This window comes from Suillus subaureus (assembly GCF_016647635.1).
Source record: "Suillus subaureus strain MN1 chromosome Unknown BJ212scaffold_1, whole genome shotgun sequence".
Classification (NCBI taxonomy): Eukaryota; Fungi; Basidiomycota; class Agaricomycetes; order Boletales; family Suillaceae; genus Suillus; species Suillus subaureus.
This window is the reverse complement of record NW_024538557.1, coordinates 2161281-2178167: the sequence shown is the minus strand read 5'-3', so window position 1 is coordinate 2178167 and position 16887 is coordinate 2161281. Positions and strand designations below refer to the sequence as shown.

At 44.3% G+C, this 16887-nt stretch overlaps 9 protein-coding genes across 9 annotated transcripts; 3 read left to right on the top strand and 6 right to left on the bottom strand.

The window, feature by feature from the left end:
- Positions 1-1005: 1005 nt before the first annotated feature.
- BJ212DRAFT_1294762 (uncharacterized protein) lies at positions 1006-2254 on the top strand (the record flags this gene model as incomplete). Its single annotated transcript, XM_041332248.1, is given in 6 exon segments — positions 1006-1293; positions 1338-1465; positions 1522-1781; positions 1826-1875; positions 1895-2042; positions 2187-2254. 6 exon segments carry the CDS (start codon positions 1006-1008, stop codon positions 2252-2254), a joined length of 942 nt encoding a protein of 313 aa, XP_041200358.1.
- A 2713-nt stretch (positions 2255-4967) lies between these two features.
- On the bottom strand, positions 4968-6851 carry BJ212DRAFT_1474658 (uncharacterized protein; the record flags this gene model as incomplete). The annotated part of the gene is made up of 6 exons (XM_041339131.1): positions 4968-5330; positions 5380-5523; positions 5585-5764; positions 5817-6158; positions 6206-6448; positions 6615-6851. 6 exons carry the CDS (start codon positions 6849-6851, stop codon positions 4968-4970), a joined length of 1509 nt encoding a protein of 502 aa, XP_041200357.1.
- Positions 6852-7293: 442 nt separating this feature from the next.
- Positions 7294-7539, top strand: BJ212DRAFT_1474657 (uncharacterized protein; the record flags this gene model as incomplete). Its single annotated transcript, XM_041339130.1, has 2 exons — positions 7294-7390; positions 7439-7539. The coding sequence occupies 2 exons, from the start codon at positions 7294-7296 to the stop codon at positions 7537-7539; spliced, it is 198 nt and encodes a 65-aa protein (XP_041200356.1).
- Positions 7540-9028: 1489 nt separating this feature from the next.
- On the top strand, positions 9029-10608 carry BJ212DRAFT_1294760 (uncharacterized protein; the record flags this gene model as incomplete). The annotated part of the gene is made up of 5 exons (XM_041332247.1): positions 9029-9193; positions 9309-9442; positions 9624-9734; positions 9788-9982; positions 10110-10608. The coding sequence occupies 5 exons, from the start codon at positions 9029-9031 to the stop codon at positions 10606-10608; spliced, it is 1104 nt and encodes a 367-aa protein (XP_041200355.1).
- A 732-nt stretch (positions 10609-11340) lies between these two features.
- Positions 11341-11722, bottom strand: BJ212DRAFT_1257730 (uncharacterized protein; the record flags this gene model as incomplete). Its single annotated transcript, XM_041329884.1, has 2 exons — positions 11341-11468; positions 11515-11722. Coding segments are annotated over 2 exons (336 nt in total), but the record flags the coding sequence as incomplete, so codon positions are not given.
- A 969-nt stretch (positions 11723-12691) lies between these two features.
- Positions 12692-13105, bottom strand: BJ212DRAFT_1256180 (uncharacterized protein; the record flags this gene model as incomplete). Its single annotated transcript, XM_041329772.1, has 1 exon — positions 12692-13105. The coding sequence occupies one exon, from the start codon at positions 13103-13105 to the stop codon at positions 12692-12694; it is 414 nt and encodes a 137-aa protein (XP_041200353.1).
- A 27-nt stretch (positions 13106-13132) lies between these two features.
- On the bottom strand, positions 13133-14278 carry BJ212DRAFT_1443506 (uncharacterized protein; the record flags this gene model as incomplete). Its single annotated transcript, XM_041337837.1, has 4 exons — positions 13133-13312; positions 13360-13522; positions 13798-13970; positions 14024-14278. 4 exons carry the CDS (start codon positions 14276-14278, stop codon positions 13133-13135), a joined length of 771 nt encoding a protein of 256 aa, XP_041200352.1.
- Positions 14279-14371: 93 nt separating this feature from the next.
- BJ212DRAFT_1228475 (uncharacterized protein) lies at positions 14372-14587 on the bottom strand (the record flags this gene model as incomplete). The annotated part of the gene is made up of 1 exon (XM_041329471.1): positions 14372-14587. A coding segment is annotated over one exon (216 nt), but the record flags the coding sequence as incomplete, so codon positions are not given.
- A 1462-nt stretch (positions 14588-16049) lies between these two features.
- Positions 16050-16298, bottom strand: BJ212DRAFT_1205901 (uncharacterized protein; the record flags this gene model as incomplete). The annotated part of the gene is made up of 1 exon (XM_041329156.1): positions 16050-16298. A coding segment is annotated over one exon (249 nt), but the record flags the coding sequence as incomplete, so codon positions are not given.
- Positions 16299-16887: the final 589 nt, after the last annotated feature.

Below are 16887 nucleotides of genomic sequence, written 5' to 3'. Positions count from 1 at the left end.
TTTCCAGATGTTGACAACTCAGGAGTTCTGAGATGCTTCCAGCAGTAGCACGCTGGCTAACACGACGCTGAGAGAAGTTTCGATGATAGGGGTAGAATCCCAGCGGGCAGAAACTAGTCCAGCCACTTGGAGAGGGTTTGTTGTTTTGGTAGGGGCCATGATAGATGTAAGTATACTTGGAAAGGTGCCAGTTCGAATATACTGTTAAGGTCACGTGCTCAAGGGGGTCGGATCACAAGGGCTTGGCCTCAGCTCATATGCTGTGCCCCTTTCCCGAGTATGTGCCCTTAATTTCTGGGGGCTAGAACAGTTGTCCGGAGTTTCCGGGATTTGACTAGGGCAGATAGTGGACACCCGGATCTGAGATGTGAGATAAATCCGATGGATGTCCGGATGTTACCTGGGCAAGCGGATAAGACTAATCCGGACGAAGTCTGGACTAGAAACTAACAGAGGATGGACTACCCTTAAGGTAGAGTCAAAAATGTAGTCTAGGATGCAATCCTAAGACTCAGAATATGACAAGAGACTTATCTCGAGTCCGGAGGACACAGGAATGAGCAGGAACTAAGATGATATTCAAACTGGAGTATTTCTGAGAGTTACAGGAGGTTTATATACTGTAGGTATCATATAGGAATCAGTCAGCAAACATAAAGGCTATGTACGAAGCATATGCAGAGTCTATTAGTAAGTAGGATGGATCACAAATAATGAACACCGGAAATGAAATGTATGTAATGGATCAATAATCAAAAGGGAAACATGGTTAACTGGAGTCTGGAGACAGGGGCAGTCTAAATGGAGTTGGGTGCTGATATAGGGTTTGGATTCCGGAAGGGAGATAAAGATAGATCAGATCATTTGAGATCTGGATCTCGGATCCAGATATCTGGAGAAGCGGATTTAGAGTTGAGAGTCCGGAATGGCATATGACACGATCCTATCCTTATCCTGCATTTTGTTCTTCAGACCCTCCAACCTTCTCACTCGCCTGCAGCCATCATGCGACAAGAACTACAGCCATACAGGCCCAACAATATCATTCAGTACCACAAAATCATCTTTGACCTCAGAACAACAGAAAAGATTTCCAAGCACACTCAAGCAATGACAAGCCTCATGGACTGTATCAAACATATTGAGTATGAATGTGTTGAAATACTTGTCTATACTCACTCAGAAACCTTCCAAGGCGACCTTTGGGGCAGGTTCGAAGAGAGTGAGATCATAGGAAGGGGGAAGAGTAAAAAAACTATGCCTGGCAAACCCATGGTGTACACGGTCGATCAAGTAAGTGGAATGTTTATGTTGTTGCAGTATCTTACTCTTGCCAGTTTTTTGCAGGACTATTTGTCAGCGGGATAGAGGACTATGTTAAGGGTTCCACACTATGGATGCTCGCATGCAGCCATATGGTATGGGAACCTGACACATTCAAGCTGTTTAAAGACTGTATCAAACAGTCAGTTTTTTTTACCAGTACTTAGTCGGCACTATGATTGATAGTTTTTCTTACAGTTACGAAGTTGAACACACATTTGCATTTGGTGCTGAACTTTTTCATGCATGCCTCACTACACCATTAATCACTTCCTATGTTGAGCATGTCCTCATCGAAGGTTTCGAGGTGCAGGAGGTCATGCAAGACCTCCTCCTAGCATGCCCTTGGCTTGCCAACCACTCATCTATAATCCATTTGCATGTTGCGAACAGTGCCTTCCATCATCGTCGACCCACCATGGCCGAGTACAAGCAGGGAGTGATATGCATTCCGGGAGGTACGGCCTCGATGACTGTGACCACATATGCTTTCTTTCATGAGAACAACCACCCATTCGGCAAAGCTTTGCCCTACCAATGTTCCAACTGTATGTGTGTCCGTACATGGCAGTGCATCACCTCCCACCCATCCGTGCTGAACAAAAGCAAGTTCACATGCAAGAACTTGAAATGTGGTCACACCATCACTTACACAATGCCCAAGCAGCCACACATCATCCTATTCTCCAAAGGTCATTGTGGGACAAGTACTATGAGTGGTAAGTTGGTGAAGAAGGGCCACGACACCGCAGGGTCTGGCTGGTTAGTGTCCGAGATGATCGAAAGTGGCACAGTGACCAATGTTGACATACCTGCTGACGACTGTTGAACAAAAAAGTATGATACCCTCACACCTTGGCCAGGCCAGCACATCATAATAGTACTCACAATGATTAATTTTAAGTATCCTCCCAACTCAATAAATTCTTGAAACAATCTGGTGGCTTCTCCTGTTATCGACAAAATAAAATTTGATACTTTGGGACTTCTGAATACCCACCTACTAGTGACGATATTCATGCTTTCAGTTAGCACAAGCAAATCATTGTGGATTGCATGAAGTTCTCTGAGTGAAGTTAAAATTAAATGGTCCTGCAATCTCATTCTCACAGCTGGACCATTAGGCTATCCCCAACTCAATCCCTGTTGATGACCTCACTCGTTGCCATGAATGCGACATGACAGAGAAAGGGAAGAGAAAGTAAATGAGCTTGATGGAAATAATTGGACAAGTGGTGTTGGGGACTGGTGACTTGCTGCTATGATTTAGTTGCAAAATCTTAAAAAGCATTATGAGTTGGAATAATGCTCAACAAGGTTGGCACAAATACCCAGTTTGTCCCTTACTGGCTGCAATTGGGCAATGTGTTAAGAACCATGCTCAAAGGGGAGAGAGACTGACTCAGAGGGGCTTGGCCTCAGCTTGTACACTGTGCCCCTTACCTGAGTATGTGCCCTTCATTTCAGAGGAAGTCCAATGATGGTCCAATGAAGTCCGGAGGACTTCCAGAGGAGCATGGGAAACATCCGGAGGAGCACGGGAGAGTTCCAGAGGAATGCAGGAAATGCTCAGGAGAGTTCCTGCTGCAAGGTAATACTTCTACAGGAAATCAGGATGGAAGGATAGGAGGTCCAGAGGACAGGAGGACAAGATGTCCAGAGGTATGGAGGACAGAACGTCCAAAGGTATGGAGGGTGGAACGTCTGAAGGACAGGATACCCAGAGGTATGAGGGACAGGACGTCCGGAGGTCCGGAAGGAATAGGGGCTACATCGGATGAAGTCCAATGTAGAAGCAAACAGAGGTAGACTACCCTAAGGTAGAGTTGGAGGGACAGGAAGTGGACCTAAGTCCAGAAAGAGGGTAAGTGCTGGAAAGGCAAGACTCCAGTCTAGGGAAGCAATCCCTAGACTTGGGACAGAGACATAGGGGACAAATCCGAAGGTCTGGAATTCTGGCCTAGGGAATCCATCCCTAGGCCTTATGGAAAAGGACAAGACTCGGACGGACTGAAGTCTGGAAGATGATTGGCAAGTAGAACAGGATCTAAGATGATATTCAGACTGAGGACTCTACTGTAGTTGTACAGGGGTTATATACTAGAGGCTATCTGAGAGGATCAGTAAGCAAAGGAGTAAGGCTATGTACGAGCATGCGGAAACACATTGGTAAGTAAGACAGAACATAACTAAATGAACTCAGAGATGAAACTAGTACAAGGATCGATCAGCAAGATGGAAACAGAGATAACCGAGAACTGGAAAGGGGGAGATGCCTAAATGGGGATAGGCGCAGGATCTCGGATGGAGGGTGGGAATAGGTCCAGAGATAGCACAGTTAATATCTGGAGGTCTGGAGATCTGGGGATCTGGAAGGCAGGGCGGAAACAGGACTGAGATATGTGAGGTGGATGTAGTCCGGAATCCAAGAAGAGGTAAAGTCCAGATGTCTTGCTGGATGGAATGTGCATAGGGCAGACAGGATAGGGGATCCAGGAATGAGTTGGATATGGGGTCCGGAAACAGGTCCGGAAAGCGTGGGAATATGATGGGATCTATGTCTGGCATATGGGATATGACACAATGTCATAATTTATTCATGAACCCTATGATATTCTAAATCAGCCAACAATTGCTAAAGCCATTTTGAACGGGAAAGGCTTAAATAGCATTGTAAATCAAACACAAATAAAGGAATATGGGATTGCCTGACAAGTTGTCCTTAATTACAGTATCATACCTTGCTGGCTGCAATGGTGCAACATCATGTCCTTGCTATGAACTTCCATGTGAATCTGTATTTTATGACAAGTGCTAATTGCACTTTCCATGAGAAAGTCTTGAATAGTCTTGTAGGTCAAAACATCCATCAGGGGGCATAGGATTGTTCAGCAGGTTGGACCTACTTATGCTATTATACCTTGCTGGCCGTGATGGTGCATTTTTGTGACCTTGTTGTGAACTCCTCATGGTAATCTGTATTTGCAGACATCTATGGCCATGTACCAAAAACTCGGATGTCTCACAGTATATAATGCCATATTTAGCATGAGCAGAATTATATCCAATTCTAGTTCTCATGGCTACCATATCAAGGACTCATCAATTCACTGATGAAGCAGTGGTAAAGAGGAGATTAAGAAGTTCGTTCAAAGAAGCTAAAGGGCAGTGCAAGGGTGATATAAGCGATAAAAGCATTAGAATCACAGCAGTATGATGGTGAAAATGTGAGGGGCAGCAAGAATGTGTTGGAATAGCACAGAAAGCAAGCGAGGAACTGTAGTGAGAGTGATAGCAGCAACTCACAGACAGGTGGAATGACTTGGAGAACACAAACAACATCGCAAAAACGACCATGACATTGACAAGGCACGAGTGAAAGCTGGCGCTGGTTGGACTTGTTTGAAGGGAGGACAAAAGCTATGAACAAAAAATGAGCTGAGTGGAGGTGATTCCAAGGGATTGGAAAAATGAGCTGAGCAGAGGTGATTCCAAGGGACTGAAAAAATGAGCTGAGCAGAGGTGATTCTGAAGGATTAGATGGAAGTACCTGAGATGAAGTGCTGGGAGAGAAACATCAAAGACTGCATTATCTTTGTGTAAAGTTGTCAGTGGCACACATAGAATCAGTAGAAAAATCACCTTCAGCAAAAGGCAAAGATGTCAGCATACTCTTCATCAATGTCCTCATCTTGGGCTTCCTTGGCATCCATCTTTGACCATCCACTGCAGGTGGTAGTGGCTTTCATGTACTGTTGCACCTGTTCAATGGTAGCTTTCATATTGCTGGTGGGAATGTGATTGATTGCCTGCAAAAACATTGAGCTGTCATATTCCCACAGTGGCTCCAAAAAAGTCTTATTTTCACTGATCACAGCAGTCCATTGCTCCCCGTTGGCAGCTGAAGCCTTGCCCTTCTGTGTGGCCTTCTTCTTCCCCTTGGTGATGGTGGACTTGACCTCGAAGCTCATCTGTTTGTTTGACAGAAGATGAAGAGTGTGCTTGACCTAGGTAAAAATAAGCATGATGATTCAAATTAGTTGTGAAAATAATCACCACCACTCCAGAGAGCGCAAGGGCTGTTTGACAAGATTGCTCCTCACTCATAAGTGACGGGATGGAAACACAGCCTTGTGTATAGTTGAGGTGCACTGCAAATGTTTGCAGGACGAACATGGACTGCCACATTCCTGTCCACAGCTCCAGGATGGAAAAAATCATCAGAACATGACAGACACAAACATGATTAGATGCAATGAACCTTTTTGTCATCTGATTCAATGTTTGCGAAAAGCCACCTGTTGTCTTCAAGCCAAAAATCAGCGAAATCAGCACGGCTGTCCTCATTGTCATAAAGCAGGTCAGCTGCCATGAATGTTGTGAACATCATGACAGCTGCAGAGCCAAATCCACCACACCATTCACTTAAGCACTGCTTTGTCTGCATGAAATAATATCAATTACTAATCAGGAAGATAGTTTGCGAGACTTACAACTTGATAGACTGCGCTTCCCAGGACGATGGTGTGGTTCATCAATGATGGCTTTCCATTATAAATGGCTGTCCAAGCTTCCTTGAGGATTGGAATGAGGACATCATCTTCAATGAGCCATGGATCAATGTTGTCTCCGCCAGTAACATGAGCAACAGTGGGAATGAAAACACCATGCCATATGTTGTTGTCAAGGCAGCCAGCTGGGAGGTCACCGTTCTTGTATTTTGCCTTCGTGACTTCTCCAGTGCCCTTTCCAGGTTTCAATCTGGTTTCTGTTTTGATGCGCTTGGTGGGTGGAGCCTCATCAGAATCATTATCAACAACAACTTCCATGTTTGTCTAAGGGGTTATTGAGTACTGCATGATGTATCATTTTATTTACATACCATTACCATTGTCCACTTGCTTGCTTGAACAAGGTTGGCATGTTCTTTGATGACCAAAACCTCATTACCATTATCACCTTTGTCCTCCTCCTCATCCTCCAAGTACATAAGGTCTTGATTGGAATTGTTGCTGAGGCCCATGGTGATGTCAACATGCTCCATTTTGATGAGCGCATCACAATTATATTGCGAAGGTGGGGGTGGTGGAGGCGTGAGTGAACTGCTCCTAACCTTGATGATGTCCTACAAAGTTCTAAGAAATTCAATCAGAGGCTAAATGTAAAATACTCAACTGGTGCCACAACATTGCGCAAACTGCTAGGCTTTCTCATTCCTACAAGTGCATATGCAGCCATGTGCTCAGGACCATCCTCATCTGGAAAGCATCCCACACTCTCTGTATTGTCACCAAAGGAGCCAAGGTTGTAATTTGCTGAAGAGAGAGCTTTTCCTGTGCAGCAGCAACTCGTTTGATGCCCTTCTGGGTCTTCTCTTCCTTCTCTTGGTTCGCTTGCTCAATGTGGGCGTTATCTGCCTTGACTTGAGCTGGAGTGCATTGTTTTTGCTTTGTATCTAAGACCACCTGTGCAGGTCTTTTTGTAGCATTTGATGGACATGTTGAAACCATATTAGCAGAGAAGAGCATGAGACGAGCAGCAAAGGCTGTAGAGCAAGCTTCAAGGACAAGACAAGTGAAATTTGTTGTAGAGTGTTGTTTAATACTTTGTGGGTGGTGAGTTATTATGTACTTTGCCACCGACTTCATCCACTCAGGAAAAAAAGCTTCGAGGTCTTCCCGCTCCAGTTCACTACTAGCTCACACAATGCCTCGAGCTCTGGATGTGCCGGCCATGCACTCTGCAAGTGCTCAGACCTCCCACTGTTCCAAGCGCAAAACATTCAATGTTAACCTTATTCCGTGTCCATATCCTGGTTGCTTCCACACTTTCAAGAATAGATCTGGACTCACACAGCACAGGCATGCAATCCATATCTTCTTGTTTGAGATGTGAAAGGAACCCACCCAGAATGATGCAGGAGAGGAAGCTCCCCCAAATGATATGCAAGATGAGGTTCCCTTGAACGAAATGCAAGACAAAGCTCCCCCATACGATGGTGACATTGAGATGGACTATCAGCCTACATCAGGAGGTGCCTATCATGACTATCATATTCAACTAGACGGTCTGTTCCTGACTCAGGACATGTAGCATTGACACTGATTTTCCACAGGTCATATATGTGACAAAGCAGGTAATTTCATTCACTCAGATGCACCTCCACCTCCCTATACATCTCAAGCCCCAGACAACTGGACACCTTACCATAATTAACTTGAGTTCAAAACAGCTGAGTTTCTATATATGAAGGTCCAAATGTCTGGAGGTGACATTGACAAGCTCATGCACTTGTGGGGTGGCACACTTGCCAAACATGATGACACCCCTCTGTTTGCAGATCGCCATGATTTGTATTTGACTATCAACAACACACCAGTTGGAGACGTCCTGTGGAAAAGTTTCTCAATGAAATACAATGCTAACAACCATGATATGTGTTATGGACTAGGATAGTCGTAACAACAGCAGCTCAATAAGAGTGATGGCTGAAGTTATAATCTAGACCTTGCAAATGTAAGGGTCGTAAGACAAAACAAAGAGAGTGTCTCTGTCTTGAATATTGGTCTTAGCGACTTAAGATTGGAGGTCTTAAGCGAAGGAGTATCAGGTGAAAACCTAGTAGATTAAAGTAAAGAACTACTAAGGACATTGTTGACTATATATATGAGATGTAACTAGCTTTAGGGCAGTGTCATATGCCATTCTGGACTCTCAACTCTAAATCCGCTTCTCCGGATATCCGGATCTGAGATCCAGATCTCAAATGATCTGATCTATCTTTATCTCCCTTCCGGAATCCAAACCCTATATCAGCGCCCAACTCCATTTAGACTGCCCCTGTCTCCGGACTCCAGTTAACCATGTTTCCCTTTTGATTATTGATCTGTTACATACATTTCATTTCCAGTGTTCATTATTTGTGATCCATCCTACTTACTAATAGACTCTGCATATGCTTCATACATAGCCTTTATGTTTGCTGACTGATTCCTATATGATACCTACAGTATATAAACCTCCTGTAACTCTCAGAAATACTCCAGTTTGAATATCATCTTAGTTCCTGCTCATTCCTGTGTCCTCCGGACTCGAGATAAGTCTCTTGTCATATTCTGAGTCTTAGGATTGCATCCTAGACTACATTTTTGACTCTACCTTAAGGGTAGTCCATCCTCTGTTAGTTTCTAGTCCAGACTTCGTCCGGATTAGTCTTATCCACTTGCCCAGGTAACATCCAGACGTCCATCGGATTTATCTCATGTTTCAGATCCAGGCATCCATTATCCACCCTAGTCAAAACCCAGAAACTCCAGACGACTGTTCTAGCCCCCAGAAATTAAGGGCACATACTCGGGAAAGGGGCACAGCATACAAGCTGAGGCCAAGCCCTTGTGATCTGACCCCCTTGAGCATGCGACCTTAACAGGCAGGTACATCAGTAATGAGTCACAGATAAGAAATGAGTCAGAGATAAAAGATGAGTCATAGATAAGAGACGAGTCAGAGATAAGAGGTGAGTCATCTAACAACGGCCAAGGTGATCATGATGTAATACAAATATAGAAGACGAGTCTAGTGATGGCACAGCATCATGCAGTCATGACATAATACAAGTATAATGAAGAAAATGAATAGGGGCATGTGTAACTGTAACAATACAAGAAACACAGAGAGCGCACCATGGATGGAGAAGACCTATACTATGTGGTTCCATGACCCACACATCATCATCCAGAACATGCTCACCAACCCAGATTTCAAAGACGAGATGGACTATGTACCATACTGGGAATTTATTGGAGAGGGTGATGATGCAAAGTGCCAATGGCACAACATGATGTCAGGTAATTGGGCATGGGACCAAGTGGTACGTTTGCTACTATGAACACTTACATTCAGCTCATGTGTTATTGTTTCACATAGTTCAGTCAAAACAGTATGTAGAACCAGTACTGCAGACATGCCAAATGACCGTACAATAGGTACCAGCTGGTGCATGTAGAAGTGGGCTGGCCAGAGGTGCCAAATGGTGGTACAATATGTACCAGCCAGTGCATGTAGAAGTGGGCTGGCTGGACATGCCAAATGATGGTACAATATGTACCAGCCAGTGCATGTAGAAGTGGGCCAGCTGGACATGCCAAATGGTGGTGCAATATGTACCAGCCTGTGTATGTAGAAGTGGGCTGGCCAGATGTGCCAAATGGTGGTACAATATGCACCAGCCGATGCATGTAGAAGTGGGCCAGCCAGACATGCCAAATGGTGGTACAATATGTACCAGCTGGTGTATGTAGAAGTGGGCTGGCTGGACATGCCAAATGGTGGTACAATATGCACCAGCCAGTGCATGTAGAGAAGAAGATTGAGAGAGCAAATGACCAGTATTGTTCAAATTTGGCCATGAAGTATGTCAGATCTCAATCTCTGTCTCAGTGTGCACCATTGACTTATTTGGCAGAATCAACACCAAACTTGGAGGCGTCAATTCGCTGCCAAGGTCAGGTGTGCTTGAGAAGCTAGAAAGCTCTCCATTCATGGTCATGAGAAGTGGGCCAGCCAGACATGCCAAATGGTGGTACAATATGCACCAGCCGATGCATGTAGAGAAGATTGAGAGAGCAAATGACCAGTATTGTTTGAATTTGGCCATGAAGTGTGTCAGATCTCAATCTCTGTCTCAGTGTGACAATTAAGTTTTCTTTGGGCTGATATTAGCTTTACTTACTTACTTTACATTCATTACTTTTGTGGCTGATATAAGCATGCTTCCCTTTCACCAGTACCAGTCTGAAGTTTGATGAGATTTCACTCATCTGGACTAGCATTTGCTACATCTGGCCAGCCCACTTCTACATGTACCGGCTGGTGCATATTGTACCACCATTTGGCATGTCTGGCCGGCCCACTTCTACATACACCAGCTGGTACATATTGTACCACCATTTTGCATGTCCAGCTGGCCCACTTCTACATGCACCAGCTGGTGCATATTATACCACCATTTGGCACATCCGGCCAGCCCACTTCTACATACACTGGCTAGTACATATTGTACCAGCATTTGGCACATCTGGCTGGCCCACCTCTACATACACTGGCTGGTGCATATTGTACCACCATTTGGCATGTCTGGCCGGCCCACTTCCAATGATCATGAATGGAGAGCTTTCTAGCTTCTCAGGCACACCTGACCTTGGCAGTGAATTGATGCCTCCAAGTTTGGTGTTGATTCTGCCAAACAAGTCAATGGTGCACACTGAGACAGAGATTGAGATCTGACACACTTCATGGCCAAATTCAAACAATACTGGTCATTTGCTCTCTCAATCTTCTCTACATGCATCGGCTAGTGCATATTGTACCACCATTTGGCATGTCCAGCCGGCCCACTTCTCATGACCATGAATGGAGAGCTTTCTAGCTTCTCAAGTGCACCTGACCTTGGCAGCGAATTGACGCCTCCAAGTTTGGTGTTGATTCTGCCAAACAAGTCAATGGTGCACACTGAGACAGAGATTGAGATCTGACATACTTCATGGCCAAATTTGAACAATACTGGTCGTTTGCTCTCTCGATCTTCTTCTCTACATGCACTGGCTGGTGCATATTGTACCACCATTTGGCATGTCCAGCCGGCCCACTTCTACATGCACTGGCTGGTGCATATTGCACCACCATTTGGCATATCTGGCCGGCCCACCTCTACGCACACTAGCTGGTGCATATTATACCATTGTTTGGTACATCCAGCCAGCCCACTTCTACACAGCTGGTATACTTGATTCTTCCACAGCTACAAGCTGTACTTGGTGTCCTGGCCACTTTCCCATAAGGACAGAGAATCCAGCCAACTCATCAGTACATCAGATAGCAAAGGCAATACAACAGTCAAGTAACTACAACCATCTTGTCCTTGAATGCATTTTGTGCATCCTGTAAGAATCTTTCCCACAAAATTACCTGCCATTGTGCATAGGCTTGATGACCGTCCTTGGTGGCTTTGAGGTATCTTCATTCCCATTCTGCCTTCTTATATCTAAACCAGCCCACTGTCCATCCCATCTCATGTTGTACCAAACTCAACTCCTCCTCCCACCTTTGCCATCTTGCCTTAGCTTTCAACCAATTTACCCTGTAAACTGATACTTGTTATGTGAGAAAATATGAATATTACACATGACTCACATTCATCGATACAGACATCTTTGTCAGGATCATGATTGTTGTTGACCCTCCAAAACCAAGCCAGTCTGTCCGATCCTTGCCCATATCTGTTCTCCTCAGTGATTTCCTGGTCCACACTAAGCTGACTGGGCTGAATGTCTTGATAAACATTCTGGAGAGTATCTTCATCCACTCCTAGTCTCTGCATTGCATTCCTTGCCCTCTGATAGCTTCAGACACACTTATCTATTTTGATTCAACAGCGATAAGCTTCTTGCTTCAACCTTGTGCCCAGCCATGTTGAATCTGCACTTTGAAAGTGTTGATGGTAAATTATTGCTTTGTGACCGAGAGCCTGCTGTAACTTTTCCAAGCAATCATTTGCCTGGCCCCACCATAACTCCAGTTCTTCAGCTTGCAGAGCACCAAGGCCAAGGGCTAAAGCATGTTGGTGAGGTATCGATGATGGCATCCAAATATGCATTCCTTCTGCAGCAACTTCCTCACCAGTCTCTTCCAAAGGAACTTCAAGATCTGCAGCTTCCTGCCCTTGCTCCTCCACGTCTGCAGCACAAAATCTGATGTCATCTATGTGCTCCATACCTGTATCAAGTTCAATGCCATCTGTCATGGCATCAGCTGTCTCATGAAATTTTGAGATCCTTGCTGCCAGTTGTTGTCACTTCTCTTCTACTGCTGCCTTTTGAACAGCAGATGCATCTCTGGGAAGCTGCCAAATATCTACCCTTAATGCATCCCTTGAGCTGAATTGAGATGTGCCCTCAACATAAAGTTAATGTAATAACGTACTGTGCACCCTCTAAATTTATACCATTGATGAGCCAAGATATTAATCCTGTTTTGCCAGTATCAGCATATTCTGTTTCAGCTAATTTTAGCTGAATTTCTGCCATTGTAGGAGCTTCCAATCACCAGCATCAGAATGTACAGCATGTGGAAGTGAGAAGAATCTCCAAAGTGCTTACCTTTATCTATCTTTAGCTGGTATATGTCAAGATACTCCCCACATTGTTCCATTGCTTCCTTCTCATCTTTTTTGCATGAGGAAACTTTGCTGAATTCCAAAGAACATGCGAGTTCTTCAAATGGCACCTTAGTGTCATCGATGCCCTTTTTAGCACATTTGTACTTTTTTAAGAGCGTCTTAACTGTGTACAACATTCATCTCCTGAGCAATTTATTCCAAATATACCCACTCACCAATCCCAACAAGTTTTTTCCAATTTGAGTTCCACATATGATCATCTAGAATTTCTTGATGGTGGGCTTGGCTCATAGAACGTGCTGTTGGAGAAATCTTGTTAAAGGGAGCCCAGAGGGTCTCTAGAATTTCCCCATCAACTTGCCCAGCTCCTACAATGAAATTCAGGCTATATCTGGCAAAACATAGGAGCTTATGAGCACTGAGATGAAATTTTCCCACTGCAGCAACAATCTCAGTGTTGTCAGGGAGGCTCAAGCCAGAGCAATTGTTAATGCATTCTGCAAAGTGGAGATTCCACTGGCAGCCCACATCATAAATTACCAGGGAGTTGTCAATTCCATTGGCAGCATGCTTAATAGCATTGCATATGGAGTAATCTATATTCATGTGACTGGAATTGATTGCGTTGTCAGGTCATTTGGTCCAAAGTAAGTGCAAGAAGACTTGCCATTCACCCTTTTGAAAGTCTACTATGCAATGGGGAACAAAACAACCATGGCGAGCACAAGCTGTGGTGCCCACCCCTGTGGCTCGGAGATTACTTCGGTTTGTGTTTGCTGCATTGACTGCTCGATGGTTACTACAAGCAGACCTCTTCTAACATTCAATATATTACTAACAATACAGATAAGCCAACTCACCTCTTTACTCTCTGTAGCTGAGGCCAAATGAGCTTGATATTCTCTCTCTGTGACTATATAACCTAAACCATCTGAGAGGAAAATGTCTAGTTTGGGCTGTCTCATATTCATATGATGAGCAGTAAAGTTTCCGTCTACCACAAATCTCTTCATGACAAGCCACCTGTAAGCAAAAGTCAAAATTGTTGAACAATAGCAGCCAGAGCACACTTCGTGCAGCCTACTGGCCAGTACTCTCATCCTGGACTTGAAGTCATGGCCAAGACATATCGGCCAGTATCAAATATGCACTATGTAGCACCTGGTCTGGCCAGTCTCTTCACCAGACAAATTGCACCGGCCATGTTTTTGCTGGCACCTGTACCAGGTGTACTGGCCAGGATAGAGTACCCAAGCAACGCCAGCCACACTAACAAATAATCAACTTGCCTTTCATACTTCTCTTCCCAACAAAGAGGCATGTTTATTCCTGGCTGTGGACATGAAGGGCAGAAGATAGCAAGATCTCCTGGGCCAGGGCCTGAATCCATATCATGGCCAAATCCAAACCATTTCTGGTTCTTCAAGTCCTGCCACAGGCAAGATACTCTCATGAGTTCATGATAACGATCCTACAGATGCTGTTGGTATTCTGGCAAAACTACAAGTATAGACTCTCACTCACTGGAACAGTATCCAGAAATGCATTATTGGTTAGCCGTGTGAGCTTCTCAAAGAAGCTCCTGGCCAAAGTCTTGCATTCCAAGGCATCAATGAGAAAATGATCCAGTACTTTGAAGGTGAAAACAGTCCTGGGCTGTGTGGAGCTGGCAGGAAATAGTCCTGCTCTTAGGAGTTGCAGGTGCTGAGGATTTGATCCAGGGCAATGACACCATGCCATATTGTGCGTGAACACTCCAGATGAATGTATGATAGTCATGGGGGTGGTGTCATGAGGCAAGAGGTCAGCTTCTGTATCATCTATAATTTCTTTCATTCTCTCATCTTGGTGCCCATCAACATTTGAAGCTCCATACGAAGGGCAAGGCTCTCCCCCATGGCCTAAGTGCCATATAAATCCCTGGTTGGACAGATTGACATCCTGGAAGCATACACTATTCCAGAATTGGATTTTGTGGAAAGGCAATGACTGATGTGATTTGATCAGACAGGGCTGACACCAGCCATGGTTACCAGTGCAAGTCACACAATTGAATGTGGCCTCAGCACTTTGACAAGTTTCGCAGATCCCAGCACAGGCAAATTTTTCCATATCTAGGATGATGTCTAGATACACATCTCAATAAGCAAGATACTCTGCTATGAAGTCATTTTGTGTCTATATCATGATTGAGAAGGCAGTTCTCAGGTAAGGAGGAACTCCTAGATGTACCTTTGTTCTTCTTGGTTGCTGAGCAGCCTCTGCTTCCATAACAAAGTCACCAAAACTTTCCTGATACACCTGATATCCTTCTTCACCCAGAGACTCTGTATGGATCCCTGTCATTCATTTTCTTGGGCTGGTGGAGGAGGAAGGCTCTGCAGATGTTTCATACAGTGGATCTGTGTTAAGGTTGTACTCAAAGGATAACTGGATCCGAAGGGCTTCAGCCTCAGCTTGTGCACTGTGCCCCTTACCCGAGTATTGCCCCTTATTTCAGGAAGGCAAGACTAGCACATCCAGAAGGTCAGACGAGTAGCATAATGGATCTGGATGACTTCCAGACGAGTCCAGACTAGAAACTAATGGTAATGGACTGTCAGAGACAGAGGCGGATATGGATAGACTATAGGAATCAATCCTAAGTCTCAGAGGGTGATGAGAGTAGAGGTACTCAAGTCCAGAGGACAGGAATGAGTAGAACTAAGATGATATTCAAACTGAGGTACTACAGAAAGTTACAGGAGGTTATATACTATAGGTATCTAACGGAATGATCAATCAGCAGAGTCCGAGGCTATGTACGAAGCATGTGGATAGTCTATTGGTAAGTAGAAATGGATCACAAATCATGAAACAGAAATGAAACATAGGTAGCGGATAAGGGAGCAGGACGGATATACAGATAACCAAAATACCAGAGTTAGGGGGTTACCAAAAGGAGATGAGTGCTGGTTGTGGATTTGGATGAGTTGTGGACCAGACTGGATGAGTGGACAGGTTGAATGATGAGATGTTGGAGGGAGATAAAATGCAGATAGGATTGGAGATAAGATGTGGATCTGAGAAGAGATAAGGGTCGGATCTGAGATCTGGATATGCAGATATGACAATCTGCACAAGATTCAACCCATGAAGGTTTTCCCCTCTTGCCTCTTGCTGATTTGTAGGCAACATAGCCCACATCCAAGTCTTTTTGTCTCAACAAGATATCTCTGTCTTTGAAAGAATAAGAAACAGCCTTGAGACATTTTCTTTTGTAGCCTGACATGATGTTTCACCAAGTAATGGTAAAAGTGGATTTACATAAATAAAACCCACTCCAATTTACAAATAAATTTAATCAAATACCTCTTCTGATGTGGGACAAGTATCTCTACTTACTGCCTCTAGACTCCCCCTTACCCACCCTACCATTCTTTCTACCATTCTTCCTACCAACAGGTTTTCCTCCCTTACCTGCACCCACTTTATTGAGAAACTCCCAGTCCATTGGGAATCTTGGCCTAGGAATGTCCTGCTTATTATGAACTTTATCTTTGACAAAGTGGGCAATTATGATCCTCTCCCCATCACCCCAAGCTGGAACCCCATGTTCTAGAACCCTTCCAGAAGTGTAAATCATAGTCCCAGGGGGATATTCTAGCTTGGCACCTAGATCAGGCAGATTAAGTATAGCTTGGTGAGCTTTTCCTAGGCTGACCAGAAGGTTGTAGAATGATGGAGATGCTCCCAGATCCCAATGGTGTGGTGTCTCTTGGTTGACAATTACTTTGATTCCGGAAAATACAGAGGGCCAAATAACATGACATGAAGTCTGGACCATACCCTTCAGGCTAGACACAGATCTCACACCAGCAAGATATTGATCTGGTGCAATAATACTCATAATTGCTGACCAAAATTGTTCTGTTACCATCATTTCAGACAACCAAAGTTGAACTTGAGATGATGACAGGGAAGGCGATTGGTATAACAGATCTTGGAGCCGCTTAACTCAATTAAGTCAGATTTGTGTTATAAGATGGATATGACAATAAACTTACCTCTTGGCATTTCATGAATCCACCAGGGCATAAAGTCACCTGTCCTGCTCCAAATTCTCCTCCACCTGGAGGTATGACAAAACCTTGTGAACACCAAGGCTGCTTTGCCTCCTTTGTTGCCTTAGGCAAAGACTGATTGAGGATGGGTCTAAGCAATTTGATGGAGTGATTGATACATTCCTAAATATAACTCATTTAAGGTGTGTCAGCCATATCTGCGAGAGGCATACCATTTGATCAGGCACCAAAATCTCTGGTAAATACCAAGCCAATATCTTTCCATGCTTGTCAACAAATGTGGTAGGCTCAGTTATGTGACCAAATGAAGGAGCCTTAAAATAT